Source organism: Xiphophorus maculatus, chromosome 17 (genome assembly GCF_002775205.1).
Source record: "Xiphophorus maculatus strain JP 163 A chromosome 17, X_maculatus-5.0-male, whole genome shotgun sequence".
NCBI classification, from domain to species: Eukaryota; Metazoa; Chordata; class Actinopteri; order Cyprinodontiformes; family Poeciliidae; genus Xiphophorus; species Xiphophorus maculatus.
In genome coordinates, this window is record NC_036459.1 from 4,991,435 (window position 1) to 5,008,478 (window position 17,044).

The following is a 17,044-nucleotide window of genomic DNA, read 5'->3' on the forward strand; positions in this document are numbered from 1 at the left end:
ACAGTGTTTCAAACCAATTCGAATATTAGTCAAAGATACACAAGTAAACAAAAAAAAGCAAGTTTTAAATAAAGGTGTTTATTGTTAAGGGAGACAAAATCTAAGCCTAATTGGCCCTGTGTGAAAATTTTACTTAACATCAAAGCTGTATCAAATTTGATGTGCTTTTAAAAGTGCTGCTGAACCTCAGTCCAAGGCGACACCAGGAGGTCAAAGCTGTTTCAAATCCACTAGCGCTAATGCCACTGTAGAGGATTTTTTCTTGCAAAATCACTTACTTGCATTTGTTTTTGCTTTGATCATCTCATTTTTCCGGTGTCTTTCTGTTAAATTTGCTCTGTTGAGGCCGTTTTTCTACTTTGACACCTAATTTTTTTTTCCCTTCAAAAATTCTGAAAATTCTCTCTTTTCATAGACATTTCACAGCAAAGAAGTAATGGCATTTCAATAAGAACGATCCTTTTTTCCTACTTGTTTTCACACAAAAACATTGTTGGAAGACTGACTGAAAACTGACACACTACGCATTGGGGTGACACAGTTGTTTGAAGAAGTGGGATTGCTGTGGCACCCCAGCGTGCATCAGAGTAAATCCTTGTCAGATGTGCAGCAGAAAAAAAAATCCATTATGAAGACTGGCTTAATTTTATATTTATTCAGTGACAATTTTTGTCATAAATGTTTAACAACAACGTGGATTCTCCACAAAATTCGGGCATGTGCTGGCTTATCTGGTGTCCAAGCTACTGCCTGTCAGATGTCTCCTCTTGAGTTCCTCTATTTCGTCAGACGAATTTATGAACTCATGAACAAGCTGAACAATTTGTCATCATTACTTCCTTCTTGGGTGGCCATTGTTTTCTGCATTGATGTCAAATTTTGTTGCTGCATATCTTAACGTTTTACTGCATGCTCAGCTGCCTTGTAATCGTCTTCGAAGGCTTCACTGGAAATTTTAGATGTATTGTTGCAATTAAATATTCTCAAGATATTGCTTAGGTAAATAACATTAACCAACCCTGCAGGTTCCCATCTCAAAAATGTAGGTTTGTCTTCTTAGAATAAGCTTCACTCACTGTTAATTTAAAGGAGAGTCAGAAAACAGAAGTCAAATGAACTTAGATGAAGTTTGTTAGTAACGGATGTAAATTTGAGCTCAGTCATACACTGGCGGCTGTCATTTGTGTTTCTTTCTGTAGGAGGTTTGACTCAGCCTTTGACTCTCTAAATGACTCCCTGTAATGAGTTTAGACGCTTCTGCTTTGAGTTTTGAAACTGTTTGATGGTTTTTAAATGAGTGTTTGTGCACGCTAAGTTGTTTTGAGTCATTTGATATCATCATCTAGTTTTTGTGTACTCTGTAACATATAATGCCATCAGCAAGACGTCTTCAGGATGTGTAATGATAATGAGTTTGGACATTTTTTCTTTCTGGATCATTTATAAAACACGTTCATACCAAACTTTTTTTTCCCTTCCAGTTTTTGCTTGCTTTGTTGAGAGGCTGTCTGTGTTTTTAGGTCACTTACCATGGCTAAGCTTCCTTGCGTCACCTATTGCCTCAGCATACAGTAGAAGGGGCTTGTGGCCGTTTTCCTGCCCAGTCCCTGTTGCTCATTACTCAAACATTATCACCTCTCCCGAAATCCATCATCTTGACACGAGTATTGAAACAATGACAATAATGACAGCGCGCGATGGATTGTAGAACAACACGTTTAAACTGGCAACTTTTTTATTTCACCTAAGATCAATTTCTGAGAATGAAGCTGTCAGCATTTTTCTCCCCTAAGGAGAAAAGCTTTTGAATTGTGTTCTCTACATATTTATACTGTTAAGCTCTATAGCTGACTTCCTATTGTTTTGGAAGTTTGACGGTTTTAATGAGGCCACAGAAGAGTTTCTCATACTTAACTTTCTGTTGTGGTTCAGTTTCAATGGGAATCAATGAAGGATTTAGAATGGACTTAGATTCCTTGCTCTCTCTGACACACAAGGGTACAATCTCCAGCCACACACACTCAAACATTCTTCCCCTGCCCTTGCTGACTAATTAGGTGGAAATCCTGAGTAGTAGTTTAGTTTTTTTGTTTTTTTTGTTCTAGTGCATTCACATTTTAATTTATGTACATCTAGGATTCAGTTTATATAGTCAGTAATTCACCTGCTCTCATCTATACTTATGCATATATTGTGCAAGTGTCTTTGTCTGCAGTGCAGCATCCACTGCTTATTACTAAAGTTCTGAAACAGGGTTTCTCTTGCATTTTAGAAATGACTGTATCCTCCATCATTCCTGTCCTAAGTTCATCTTCTGCTAGTTTTTTCCTGTCCGTTTCTTTTTCTTTTTTCTAGACTTTGTCACCCACAACATTTTTCTTGTCTTTGTTTAGGTCATACATTAAATGTCTCCCAGGTCAAAGAATTTATTTGTGAGGAGTTTGATTTATTTGTGCATTTATATGGACTGAGCGCTTGAGAAAGCACTTACTCTTGCATGGTTTGCCCTGTGGTGTGTGTGAGACAAGGCCAGTGACCAGTGATTCACTGATAAATGATGTTCGTATGCGCCTCTACAAACCCATACATTACTGTCTGACCCCCATCTGATACAACCGGACTTCAGCTGTACGGAAAAAGTCCAGAGAGCAGTTTCTTTCTTGCTCAGATTGCTTTATATTATTAACACTGTTCATCTTTTTGGTTGTTATAGTTTCATGCTATAATGAGCCTTAACAGCTCCACTAGAGAACTTAAGCTGAACTGCCTTCAGCAAAGACACTTTTAGAGGCATTTATATCTTCCCAGCATTAGCTCCTATTCTAGATTTTATCTCACCAAATGATGCTGGATTCACTGCGCTTGTTCTGTGTTGCCTGCCGCTAGCCCATTTACCTTTGCTACCATTAATTCAAACATTTTTAGGCGTAAACTGACCTCTTTATTTCAGTTTGTTTTAATATTTGCTTGTGTTGACTTCTCTTCCCAGATTCATCCAGGAGATAGAGATGAACATGGGACCCAGCCAAGCCAAGCAGTGCCAGCTCCGAACTTTCCTCACCTACTACATTAATGACCTTTTTCTTAACCAGGTTAGTGAACATTACAAGGGTTTGCTTTTAAGGCCATCTGACTCATATCAGCTCCCACAACAATGGCTCATTGAATTATCATAGTTTTCTGGGATAACGGGACTGTTTACAGAAGAAAACTGAAGTATGAGTCATTGTTTCTCTAAAAAACACTCTGACTCACTGTAATCAAAACACATTAAGAGTCTGTTCTTGAAAGTTTGTTCTTGTAACTTAACAGCCTGAACCATTAGTATTTGTTGTAGGGTTACATTCATACACTGAATTGAGAAACTTTAAAATTCTCAAAAACTGATTAGAAAACAAAGTGAATGGTGCTGAGGATCAATTTGCTACTTTAAAGAAGTAGGTGGATCAGTGTTTATTTTGTTGACTTATTTATGGACTTTTTTTTTTATAGAATTTAAACTTGTAGAGAGGTTCTAACGTGTTTGGAAGGTTCAAACAACACAAAAGTCATTTTTATCTTAATTTGATTTCCTCATTCTTTAGACAGAATCATTTAACAAATTTTGCCCAAGATATAATTTGAGTTTTAAAAATAACTAGTAACATTCTTAACAAATCTATGATCACTTATTATGCTCATAAAACTTTGACATCATGTTGTTTTTTGGTTGATCCTGCAAATTCTGACTCTTTTTTTCGTGCTTAAAGAAATTCTGATACATATGATTCATGAAAATTTGAATGATTATTTATCAATCACATGTCTGATATTTTACACCATCTTAATCAGCTAAATTTCTGTTTTTAGTCTATATTTAAATCCAAAGTAACCATTGTAAAAGTATTTGAGAGCCTGACATTGTCATGACAACTGTGCTCATTTAAATTGTGTTTATTGAGATTTGTAAACAGCAGTTTATATTTGAGAGACGTTTGATTTTTTTTATGGAATTCATAATTTGGGCATTTTGGGAATTTTAAATTCCATTTCAACATTTTAAACTTACTACAGGTTATCACATAATTATGAAGGTTTTCTCATACCCTAAAAGTGTAGTTCTAAAAGTAAAAGAAGTGATGATTTTTTTCAGACATCTTTTTAAATGTTTTATTTAGACTTTGGTGCCTGCAGCCTTGCTACTAGAATTTCATATTACTTTGATATTTACACTTTTGTCCCTGATCCACCAGGTGCGGACCGAGATCAACAAGGAAATCGAAGCAGTCAGTAAGGCTGCTGACCCCTTGAAAATTCTTGCTAGTGCTGATACGATGAAGCTCGTTGGCGTCCAGAGACCTCTGCTTCAGGTGAGAACCACCCGGAAAAACATTCAATCTATTCCCAACATAAGTTATAATTTATTTTATATCCAAAATTGTTTTCCACAGTTAACAGGTATTATGTGCACCAGCTTTCCTCTCTTTACTATCATTTCTTCTCCATGTTTCACCAAGAGAGCCAAATCTCAGCCTTGCTCTGCTCAGATTTTTTGTGTCTTAATTTTACCTCCATGTTTGCACAGAGATTCTTGTGCTGCACATATTCTCATGTGAGCTTTTATGGAGAAGCTAAAAAACACACTCCCTGTTTTGTTTGGCATCGTTTCACTCCGGCAGCCTTGTTCAATTGAGGACAAGCCTCTTGTGTGCACTCACCTCGCAGCCCTCTGCTATCTCTGTTCAGAGGAACACACACACTCACATTCCTTATGGCCTCAACATGCCATTGTATCCAGGGAAATATATTAGTAACTGCATCTGAAATTATAATTGGTCATTTTTCAGTTTGTAGTTGTTGATGAGTGAATACAAACGAGCAACTGTAGACTGTATGTTTATTTAAAATGTCAAATTAATGGTGTGATGTACAGTTCCCGTAAATGAGTTTAAATTCATTCGTCATAAGCAGGAATCAAAAATACATTTGGTGCTTTTAATGATGCATTTAAGCCATTCTTTTTCTTTTTGGCTAGTCTGACATTATGCTGTGTTTTTATCAATTTTATTGACATTTGTTACATTTCACAGAGTATCGCATTCAAATTTGTATAAAGTTATCAAACATGTGATGTATCAGTGCAATCTGAATACTTACTTCCAATATGAAGTCCGAAATGTCTTAACATAGCTTATCAATTAGCACCATTGAAAGCTTAGTGATACATCTACCAAAAACAGTTAGTTTCACCACAAGGACATCAGAAAATAAACAGAAACTACCCCTTCTTAAAGATAGATTGATAACCAAAAACAAAAGCAAAACAGCATGTTGCTACCATTGTCATGATTGACAATCACCTTCAAACACAACTTTTACCACTGTGGCCAAAATAGCTAAAAGTTTGTCTGATCTGACCATAAAGCAATTCACAAGTAAGTATTGAGCTTTCTCTTCTCTGAATTTTGTGAAACTCGTCTTTCTGTGCTTATTGTATTTTTGAAATCTATTTAACGTACATAAATATTTTACATAGTAATTAGTGGTGTGTGTGTGTGTTCATGCCAAAATTGTTCTCAAGAGACGTCTCAGAGAGAAGGCTTGTTGGTTCTGTGGGTGTCTTTTGTGCAGCAACTCTTGGAAGTTAATGTTTGGCTGTTTGTTTCTGTCAGAGCCTTCCTGTCTGTTTTCTCACAAGGAGCGAGCAGCGGTGGCAGTTCATTACAGAGGGAAAAGGGACTGTGGGTGTTTGGAGTTCAGCGGGGTTTGTTTACGGCTCAGGCCCCTCCTTAACGAGGAGTTCAGCATCTTGCTAATTATGCTGCTGTGGCTAATGAGCCTTTCCGCTGATAGTGGGGAGTGAAATAAAACACTCCTTTTGTTTGGGCTTTTTGCCTGTTTTAATTGGGCTAAATAAAAAAAACCTTCCATGTTTGCTCGGCTGCAGTTCACATTCAAGTGTCAGGATGGTATTTCTCTGAAATTGTTGTGTGTATGTGCTGCTATGCTGGTATGGTATTCACTCTTTATTATTCACTCTTAGGTATATATATAATTCAAAAACTTTGTATTTATCACCTGAGATGGAGCAGCTTTCAACAAATATGGAATTTCCCCTTGGGGATCAATAAAGTCTATTCTATTCTATTGTATTCTATTCTATTCTATGTTTGCTACCTGTGTGTCTGTGATTGTGCTTTTGGTCTGTTGTTTGAGAGGCGCCCCGCTGTTTTCTTTGATGGTCTTCATCCGCAGTGCCATTGTTACAGTAGACTACTTTCAACCCCAGGGTAGTTTTTTTATTCACTTCGTTGTGAAAGACGCTTATAAAAAAATTGGTTTGACATCTTTTTTTTTTTATGCTGAATGTAAAAAAGCTTTAGCTGTCGTTAGACTGACCTGTATACAGTACTTATAATCATTGCATTCCTCAATGCAAACCAGAAAAAGATGAGCTTATTACAATCTTTCTCTTTTTTTAGTTCTTAGAAAATACATCTGAAAATACATAGTTTTTGAACTCTGCTTGAAAATATGCTTTATTTCAGCCACATGTATTCAGACAGGTAGTAAATCTCCTCAACTCTGTTACTACAAAGACAAATAAGCATTACTTAATATTCAGTTCTGCTCTTGTCTATGTGAAAAATACAATTGTAAATTGTTTGCAAAACTCAATTGTGAAAAAAGAAAAGACAAAATTTAAGCCCTTTCAAAATTTCCAATTCAATTTCCAATTACAATTTGCTTTGGACATATTATAGTTATGTTTATTAAAAGATTGTGAAGGAAAAATACATAGGGCATTGTGTGTGGGATATTTTGTGGGCCCTTACGTACCTTATGTGCCCCATTAAGCAACATGGTGCACTCTGCGCCAGGTGTTATCAGAAACAGACACCACATCACAGTAGAAGACCCAGCTTGTTTGATACGCAGGAAAGAACCTAATATTGCTACACAACATTAAACTCTTTCATACAGCCTGGCTATGGCTGTATATAGAAAACCATAGGGGATCACAATTTTTATAGAGGCATCTGCTCTCAGCAGCCACTGAAGCACAAATTAATGTTAATTTTTATAAATTGGGGGAAGTTATTAGCATTGGTGGTTTTGTGATTGAAATGAGAAAGTGAAAAATAAAAATGAAATGTACTGAGGCACTACAGGCAGGTTTAAATGGGTGCTTTTTTTGAAAGGAAAATCCTGATTAGCTGTAAAATATAGACTTTTTAGATTGATAACAGAACAATGATTACTGTCCACATCTACAAAAAAATATTCTTGTTACAGTAACATTTAAAATGCTCAGAATTACATCTGAGTTTTCTCTGGGTTTGATTCTTGATCCCCTCTCCTCCATTGTCGACCTCTGCTTCACAGTGCAGCACAACCAAATATTTATGAAAATATTTCCATAACATTAACTCTTGGGGTGAGTCTGTATTATTGCATACATTTTTTAATATTATCTGGTCATTTGTCAATGATATCTCATGCTGCAGAAATGGGTAATGGCACTTTGTGGAAACTCTGCACAAAAGTCAAGGTGAATAGCATATCTTATGTTTGCTTTAGCAACTTTAATATGAAATACACATGCAGTGTATTTCTGCAGATTAAAATGTAATAATGATATAGGCAGGAATTTCCCTATCACTAGGTCCCAGTGGTGTCAACTACTGCTTTTATATTTTATGTATACATTACATTGTATTGATATGAAAATGAGCCTGACATAAGCTGTATATATTGTCCAGTAGGAGCATGAGATAGGGTTTGGCAGGGGCAGTATATAGTTCAATGGGAGAGGTTAATGTCCATTTGTGTGAGTGTGATAGCACAGCTTGGGTAGATAAGTTCCCAAAGGAGAAGTCGTTTTAAAGACTGGAAATGTAGCCAAGCAACAAACGCTTGTCTGTTAATCCTTCTCGCCATCTCAATGTAGAAGTTTCTTGATCTGTTTCTTTTTTGTTCTGTATGATCTGCTGCGACCATAGTTATTTTTGTTTTTCTTTCATTTTTGCTGCATGGTATCACACACACACACACACACACACACACACACACACACACACACGCACACACACACACACACACACACACACACACACACACACACACACACATGCACTGATGCTATCTGTCCAGCTTTGTGTTGCCACTGATTGATTCATTTAATTAGAGATAGATCGAGGGGAAAAGAGGCGAGTGGTAAAAGAAAGAAGGGGAGTAGAAAAGACAAATAAAACAGGATAGGGAGGGTATGGTCACTCTGCTGGATAGGTTGGAGATTGGCTCCATTAATCTTGGTGGGCCCACTCCCCCACCACCACCTACCCACCCACCCTGCAGTGTCCCTTTTACACTCTCATTTTGTGACTCACTAACAAACAAGCATGCTCCCGGTGTTCACATGCAGCCCCACCCATTTGCAATGAGACAAACTCACCAAAACAGCAGCCAGGTGAGCACCTTTCTGTTACACTGAAGTAAGCATAGACGAGCCATCTGCCTGCCCAGTCGTGTGCTGCTTCTGTTTCTCTAAGAGTCAGTGAGTGCAGATGAGTTGTTTGTAAGCTGCTTGTTTACTTCATTAGCCAAGACCACATCAGAGCCATAATTACTGAACACATTGGCCCTCTCTTTCCAGCTAAGCATCATTCAGCTCTCTCCCCAGTGTCTCCACACAATAGCCCCTAACCAGCTCTTGTGCATCTGCATGCTAGCCTTGTAATTGCACATTTGTTATTTGCACGTGCATGTGTTTGCCTGTTTTTTGGGTGTTTTTTTTTTTGTCTGCAAACAGATCTTGTTCCACAGCCAGATGAGGACAGATTGCATTCACTCACTGTCAGCTGCCTGAGAGTTTGCTAGAACGCTGATATGTTCGGCCGCCGATGGCCTGCTAATGATGTTGACCTTTTAAAATTCATATTCGCATGTAGTTGTGTGAGACAGGAGGGAAGAAAGTGGCATGCATGGGCTAATTGTGCATGTACATAGACTTCCACCTCCAATGACTGTAATGACACTGACCTTTTGATTTGTGATGATCTGTGTCGGCGCTGCTTATTTGTGGGGGAGGAGGGCGGTGAAGGTGGGTCGTTTCTTGTTGATTGGCTTCCTGTCGCACCTTCCCCACCACATACACACACACATGTTGTGAAGATGGTAGTGGTGGAGCATTCTTTATTAAGGACTCTCTCTGCTTCCAGTTCTTATCAGCAGACACAGCAATCACAAACACAATACCTGTTAGCTGCATCAGCTGTGCCCTTTGATTAGGACAGAATTTGGGGTGAAAGGCAGGAAGATTCACAAACAGGCACTGGAAATGCAACCCTCCTCACACTGAGACCACCACTTTATTAATCAGAAACAAACAATTATTTTCATTCAATAATTTAGGCCTAATCTCACTCAAAGAGTAATCCAAGTGTTTACATATTTCCAAGATATTGTGTTTGGAGCCTGAATACTTACTGTCTGTATGAACTGTAGTGTCCAAAGAGTTACTTGATAGTTCTACCACTTGTACAAGTAATAAAGGAATGAGGCATTCTGTTGTGAATGCTACTTTCACCTGCAGAATTTGATATTTAGTGTTTCACATCTCTATCCTGGTGAAACATAGTTGAGTTCACTGAAACAGCAAGCTGATCCTCCAAAAAATACGCTTGATTCACTGCATTTTGTCACATTACAGCTTCAAACTTAATCAAACCAGTACCAAGCAGGAGAAGTTCAGTGTTTTAGTCAAACAGCACGTGCATCCTCATGGCCTTGGACAATTGCTCCTCAAAACCATCTGACACAAAGCTGAGAAGGAAATTATCAGATTTTTATCTTCCTATTGCAAAATTAACTAGTTTTGGAATTTTGACTTAAGACATCCTTTGCCATATGAAGAAGTCATATTTACTACTTTCTACAATCTGGAGAAACGAGGATAAAAAAGAGAAGAAACTGCGTGAACCTGGTGAATCTGTCAGAAGATTCACCTTCTGACACGACAAAGACCATAAACATGCAGCTGAAATTACAATGGAGTTGTGGGGTATAATTCCAATACATAACGCTTTTAAGGGTTTTCATTTCAAAAAGAAATTTTCTTTCACTTCCTAGTTATGCACTTCATATACCAAAATAAGTTGGTATATGACATATATTTGTAGATATGAAGTGACAAAATGTCTAAAATTTACATGGGTATGGATATTTTAATAAGGCACTGTTTCTAATCTATTTTTTCCAAATTTGATTAAATGCATCAGAACCTACATTTCACTCTTTTACCAAATGGCCTCAAATCCTGATAAGTTCTCTTTTTATTTATGTCACTCATGTGTGCCTCTATCCTCGCTGCTTAAGGTGGAACTTTCCCTCACCACCCACCTTTCTTGGTTATCTCATACCAAACACATGTACTCCTGAGGCTCAAACCCAGCTGCCCTAGGCCTCCAGCCTGCTTCAGCCAAGGAGATGTTCCATTTTCTCTTAAATGGGACATAGCTGGGCTTTGTTTGTGGATTTGACGTATTCATACTACTATGTTGTTATATATAATGACTATAAATACACAGAATTGTACGTCACCTTGGCTGGCAGTGCAAAGAGAAACAGCCTGAGCAGCTACTGCCAAAGGTATTACAGGTTCACATCATGCATTTCTACCACAGACAGAGTCTCTGTGTAACACGACATAATCTGTCTTTTGACTGAGTTGGTTGGAGGGAAAAAAGTTTAAATGTCAGCTCTATGACAAACATGCCCTTTGGTCTGCAAAAAGGAAGGAAGGTTTTGGCTTTGGGTGCCTGATAAAACTAACAGCTTGAGTTTTTAAAGCAAGTTAATGCTCTGAGTTTGAAAATGACATTCTTTTATGTTTATGTGAGCAGGCGTGTGCGTGCGGGCGTGTGTGCGCGTGCGTGTACACGAGTTAATGTACGAGCTACCAGAGGAGCTAATGGAGCACAGAAAAGAACATGCAGCCCTCACAAAATGAATTAACAAAGTATAATATGTCTTTCAGTCTCATGTCAAGTCTCTGGAAGTTTTTATTCACTCACACTAAGCACAGATGGCTTAATTCTGTTCTTGTTGTGCATAATTTATAATAATTGACAAGGAATGGTAAGCATGCTCATCTTTCTTCCACTAGAAAGCAATTATACCATACCAGGTGTAGAGAGAAAAACAAGGAGATTATATGATGATTATTAAGGAGGAACTGGGGTCACTACTGGGATTTAAATGGCAAATCTGAACCCTAGGGTGATTCCCAGGATTACCATATGCAGAAGTGCCATATTTTCACCGTGCATTTGTTTTTGTGTGTGGGTGAAGAAGATGGGATGTGTTTGTGTGTGATATAAAAGCCCATCTGTAATCACTCAAGTGAGATATTGCTCCTCATCTCTCAATTAGAACACTTGCAATGCTAAAAGCAGTGTTTGGAGTTAAAGAAATCGTGAGCTTTTAAAAGTCAGTTTAGTCCTGCCAGAGACTGGAAGTTAAAACAGCTTCAGCCCCTTAAGCTTGAAACGGATCGTTTGATGATGTACAAGCACAATAAAATGTTGTTTTAGCTGTTGGATCCAAAAACGGATAATATGAACATAAAAGACATAAAACAACTGGCAATAGATTGGTTGCCAATTGTTTTATGCGTTTCAACCTAAAGTGCAAGATAAAATGCTATTGATAAGCTTGAACTGGCACACTGATTCAGAAGTTTGAATTTTAAGGTTTAATTATTTTGTTTCCAAATATGAGTTGTAAAGCTAAACTGTTTTGATTTGGGCTTTTTTATACCTGGAAATGTAATACTATAGAACCCTCCAGGTTTTTGGACTGAGGCATTTATTCACAAAAAACCCAACTAAAAACATGCAAGATATCTCCTATACAAAACAAGTAATTTTTTTTTTTTTTTGCAAAACATGGCAAAGTTGGTTGGGATAAAAAAAATCAATGACAGCAATTTAGTTGAATGGTAGTATTAAAAAACGGAGCCTTATAACTTCCTGATTGTCACACCCTTTTGTTTTAGTTTGAACTCCGCATAAAATATGTAGAACAAATCAATTTCACACATTCCTTTCAATAGGACACAATTTTATAATAAATCAGGAACATTGAAGTCGTCAAATTTCATTAATTTGCTCCACTTTATGGCTCTGGGTTGACATTTTGCTTTGGTGGACCATGTAATTGGCACAAAACCAAAATTCACGCTGGAGAAAAAGACTTAATCGGATGACATTTTGACAAGAAGAGGCACAAAGAAGATGTATATTATTATCCTTGAAGCCAAAGCAGGATGTTTGATTGGAAAGTTTACAGTATCTTGTAGATGTCTGCACACCACTTTTATACACTTCTGTCACAGTACAACCCCAAACTGCAAAGCAAATTAGCAGAATTTTATGTGATTGACCAACACATAGTAGTGCATAATTGTAGTGTGGAAGAAAAAATATAACCTAAATAGAAACGACCTCAAATCAGACCTCAGAGGCTAGTTGGAGAACAGTAGTGAGCAAACACTAATATTGTTAAAGTACAAGGGTTACACCAGACAGGTCAGACATAAAGTTGGGGAGATGATTAAAGCAGGAATTCAATTCAATTGCAATTAATCAGAGAAGCAGTCAGGAGGCACATAGCAACTCTGAAGGCACTGCAGACGTCCACTGTTCATGTGGAAGATTCTGTTGACAAACCTGCAAGAAGTCCTGTTGGAGACTTTAAAAGACTTAATTGTAGGTGGAGTTTCATCTTTCATGAGGATAGTGACCCTATAAATACAGCTACAATGAAATGACTTCGCACAAAGCGTATGCTTCTGTTAGAATAAGTCCAAACAATTATCTCATTAATTGAAATTACTCTTAGCTGACACTGAGCCATTTTACAATGAAGAATCATGTGGAAAAACTTCCCCAAAAGACTTTTTTTCTGTGCCCTTCTCATCAGATAAAATCAAAACTATAATCTGCGGAAGCATTTTGTGTACTATTTCATTGTAGTGTACATCCTCAACAACATATCCTTCAATGTTTATTTCATTAAGGTGGTTTAAGTTATCAGACATCGAGGCTACGTTTTTCTGCCTTGCTTGGTAAATAAAGACCTTAATAAACCTTAACATTAGCTCACTTACATGCATGCACATTCAAACGGGGCGTGTGTTGCAGTTGAGTTAGCACAAGCATGAATGCCATCCGGTTTGTGTCAGGGGAGTCTTTGGAGAACGGCTCCACACCGACATTGATGAATGATCTGTCAAGATCATGTCCCACTCCTGCCCACCTCCTCTTTACTCAGGAGAGGGACAATCTTTGTGGGGGGGAGAGGGCAGGGGACAGAGGTTATCTCTGCATGCGCTCCTGATGTGTGGCTGTTTGCTTGCATTGCTGAGTGTGTATTATTTTGGCAACCCTTGGTCGGTCATGTGAGTGGCATTGCAGAGGCATTACACGTGTCAGTGGTTTGAGGTCAGGGTGTGGGTGAAGTGGCAGGCAGTGCAGGGTTAAACACTCTGACCTCAGCAAAACCTTGAGGGGCACCCAGCTGTTTTAATGGGAAAAATCCATGATCCGTTTCCGATTCAGACCAGTAAACGTATTACAGGAGCAACACAAAGCTGTCATTGCCATGCTGTTTGTGATCAGGTGGTTTAACTTTGCTTGAATAGGTAAAACAATCACTGTTTTAAACCCTCTTATTTAGAGGATAGTAGATTTAGCCAACTGAATTCAGCAGCAGTAGTAACATCCCCGTTCGTTCGTTGCAATAATGACGTTCCCGTTGTTGCGCCTTATATCCATTCCACCAAAGAAAATCACTACTTTTAACACCAACTCAAGGTGGTTTCTGTGGTGACGGCCATGCATTAGCAGATTTTTCCACTTGGATGCCGTTCGGGATGCTGCCGTGTTGCTGTCATTAAACCACTATTGTGCGGCCTTCATTTCTCAACAGGAGTTTACCACTACAAACTCCAAGATCCATTTGCAGTCTCTAATTTTCTGTGATTCGCTGTGTGTTTACGTTGTAATGATGTGAAAGAGTAGATGCAAACTACAACCAAGCACAGTTGCAGAGTAATACCAGAAAATACCGGAAAGTGGAATTAAATAAGATCTATGTTTGTTTGTTTTTCTTTTCACATGAATCATCTGCATGTTGACCTTTAAGCTTGAGACATTAGAATGGAGGAGGAGAGATGAAAAAGCCTCCACAAAACCTTCTATATAACAGTCAAATAAGACAGAGGAGATGTAAGCGAGGTTGCTTTCTCCAGCACTCTTTCGTTCTCCTTCTAAGCCCTCCCTTTCTCAATCTGTCCCTTGATTACTTTTTAATGATTGCTGCAGCCTAAGACGAATGGCTGTGTTAAATGAGCAAATTAGACAAGGGAGCTGAGTGCAGGAGCATTTGTTAGAGCAGGAGTAATGGATTGGGTAGCCATTGTTTACTCTTCTCCATTCACCAACTGGGTCCGCTATTGTGTTCTGCAGGCCCAACGCAGTGACATGAGTACTGCAGGATAGTGTTATAAATTATGTTGCACATAAACATTTTTGACCACACCATAGGAATCCAATAATAGGATCGCATTTTCCTTTTACTTTCGCATGTTTTTATTGATTTTTGCATTTTTTATTATGTCTGAAAATGTAGAAGCATATCTTGGAAAAGCTGGGATGCATTTTATTGCACATCTGTGTTAATTCATTATAGTTTACGACATCAGAAATGTCTTACGAATTTGTCTGGTCTGACACAAACAGTACTTCTTGTTTGTCTGCTGATCTTCTGCATTGATTTTTACTGTAGTACAAAAGGTTGTTTCTGTGAATTAATTTAAGGATTTCACTGTAATTTGAAAATTATTTTTTTGTTTTTATATAGTGTAAAATCCAAGGTGGGATTTTTGATATGACTAAGATATTTGATATGATTTTTCAATAATGTGAAACAGGTGTGATAAACAAGAAATCTCTGTTACGGTCCTCTTAAGGCGTCATGAGTATGGCAATGTTATTATCAATATTATATAGATTTTAGGCCTTTAATAATGACATGTTGATTTATTGTTACAAGAATAAACCAAAAGTGTTGTTTATTTACCTAAAACCTGAGATTATGATATAATATCACTCTTTCCACTAATGCATGTTTGTACCATGTTGGCTTTTGATCAGTGCACAGAAAACAGGTGTCCCCTCTTCTCGTAAGCTGTTGGTTGCACTCTATCCCTTCATTAATTACATTTACGCATATTTTGCTCTTTATAGGGCTGACTTTTGAATTCTATTCAGATTTATTTTTGGAGGTTAGTTATCACATTTCTGCGACAGAATGTGATTACTGCCTACCAACTTTTGTGTGGGGAGTGGGGGCTGTGTTGTTGCTGCCACATTAACTACCCTAACAGCGAGCTCCCCTGCAGGGTCTGTGTAATTCTTCCCACCCTGGCAGGCTGACAGGGAGTCAGGCATGGACAGTAAAGGCAGCTCCCCTGGCAGAGACGAGGCCATGGTTAGTACTCCGTGGATATGGGCACTGCTATGGATCATTACATTCCTCAGTGGAGCAGCTGCTGTTTGTGTGTACGTGCAGACTTCTCTACTTGTGACAAAATGAATGAAGGAGAAACTGAAGGCAAGAAAGGCCATTAATATTAATATTATTTTGTCCCATCAGGGTACCGTTTTTTTTATTTTTGGACAGTTAGTTCAGTTTAAGATGCCCCCATAGTTTTATGAGCCACTTAATTTGTGTAAATCCTATTAATACAGCAATTAGAGATGATCGATCTGTTGACCAGCGATTGGAACTGGACACGTTTGCATTGAACGTCTCTGATTGATCAAACAATGAAAAATCGTGTTTGTTTTCTGATTATTAGATACAGAAAAACAATTAACTTCTGTAATTTTCTTTCTCTAACACAACACCTAGTAGCATTTTAGTTTGAATTATAATTTTATACCTTTATGCAGGGTGTTTTTAACTTTTTAATGTCTTGTGGTCTTTATAGAAGTAAAGTTATCGGCAGGCCTGACATCAGAAATAACCTTGAAGTTGGTCCTGTCTCCGGAAAAAAAAAAAAAAAAATTGACCTCCAAAATTTTTGAAAATGATTTATAGTATTTTAATGTTAATATATTTTTTTCATTCCTTGCATTTCACATTTGGAAATAAATGTTGACTGGTTTACGTCACGTTTACATTTACAACTAGATTTTATTTATGCATGTTTTAGCTGACATCACTAAAAGTCAGACTTTTTACTGTCTTTGTGCTGAAGGCCATTTCCATTTAATTAACCTTTGACAAAACAATAAAGGTTTTCATTTTCTAAACAAACAGTGGAAGTCCACATTAAATTCCCATAGCCTGAGTAGTGAGCTGAATAAAAATTGTGTTTATTTGTAGAGAGTGATGGCCGCTCTGCTATTACAGCAACTGCCATTTGCAGAGTGGGCTACTGCTGATCTCCACAATTATAGTGAGTAATTATTATTATTAGAGATGTAAGATAGATTGGTTAAGTGGCAAACTGGAAGATTCTGACTTGTTATCTTATTTGCCAGCGTTTGAGTTGCTCAGAGGTGTGTGATTTGAAAAGTTTGCCCTCTCTCTGTGTTTACATGAATGTGTCTGGGGATATGAAGCTGCTTTCCTGTTCCTGGGCCAGCTATTAGTCACGCAGGAGTGGCTAATCTGTAATGGCTGCTGTCACAGCTCTGCTGTGGCTCCTGGTGATGGGTGCGTCGTGACAAACGTGCACACACACACACATCACGACGAGCCTCCAAAAACACATGGCACAAAAGTTCAAAACTAACAGATATGTGCACACACACCGATTCACTTACCCACAAAGAATCATCCATTCGTCTAGTAGCATTAGGACTTCTGACAAATTCTCCAGCACGAGTCATCATTCTGGCCGCTGGTGACATGTTTAGAAGTTGAAGACCTGTTGTTACATTGCACAGCAGACTTGATCTGACCCGACACTACCAGAAAATATAGTCCATCT

At 38.0% G+C, this 17,044-nt stretch overlaps 1 protein-coding gene across 1 annotated transcript in view; it reads left to right on the top strand.

The window, feature by feature from the left end:
• Positions 1–17,044, top strand: part of exoc4 (exocyst complex component 4) — a 118,051-nt gene that overhangs the window by 71,717 nt on the left and 29,290 nt on the right. Inside the window, exons 12-13 of the mRNA XM_005807412.2 lie at positions 2,990–3,092; positions 4,233–4,349. Coding sequence (XP_005807469.1) covers positions 2,990–3,092; positions 4,233–4,349 — 220 coding nt within the window. The remainder of the gene's footprint in view (positions 1–2,989; positions 3,093–4,232; positions 4,350–17,044) is intronic.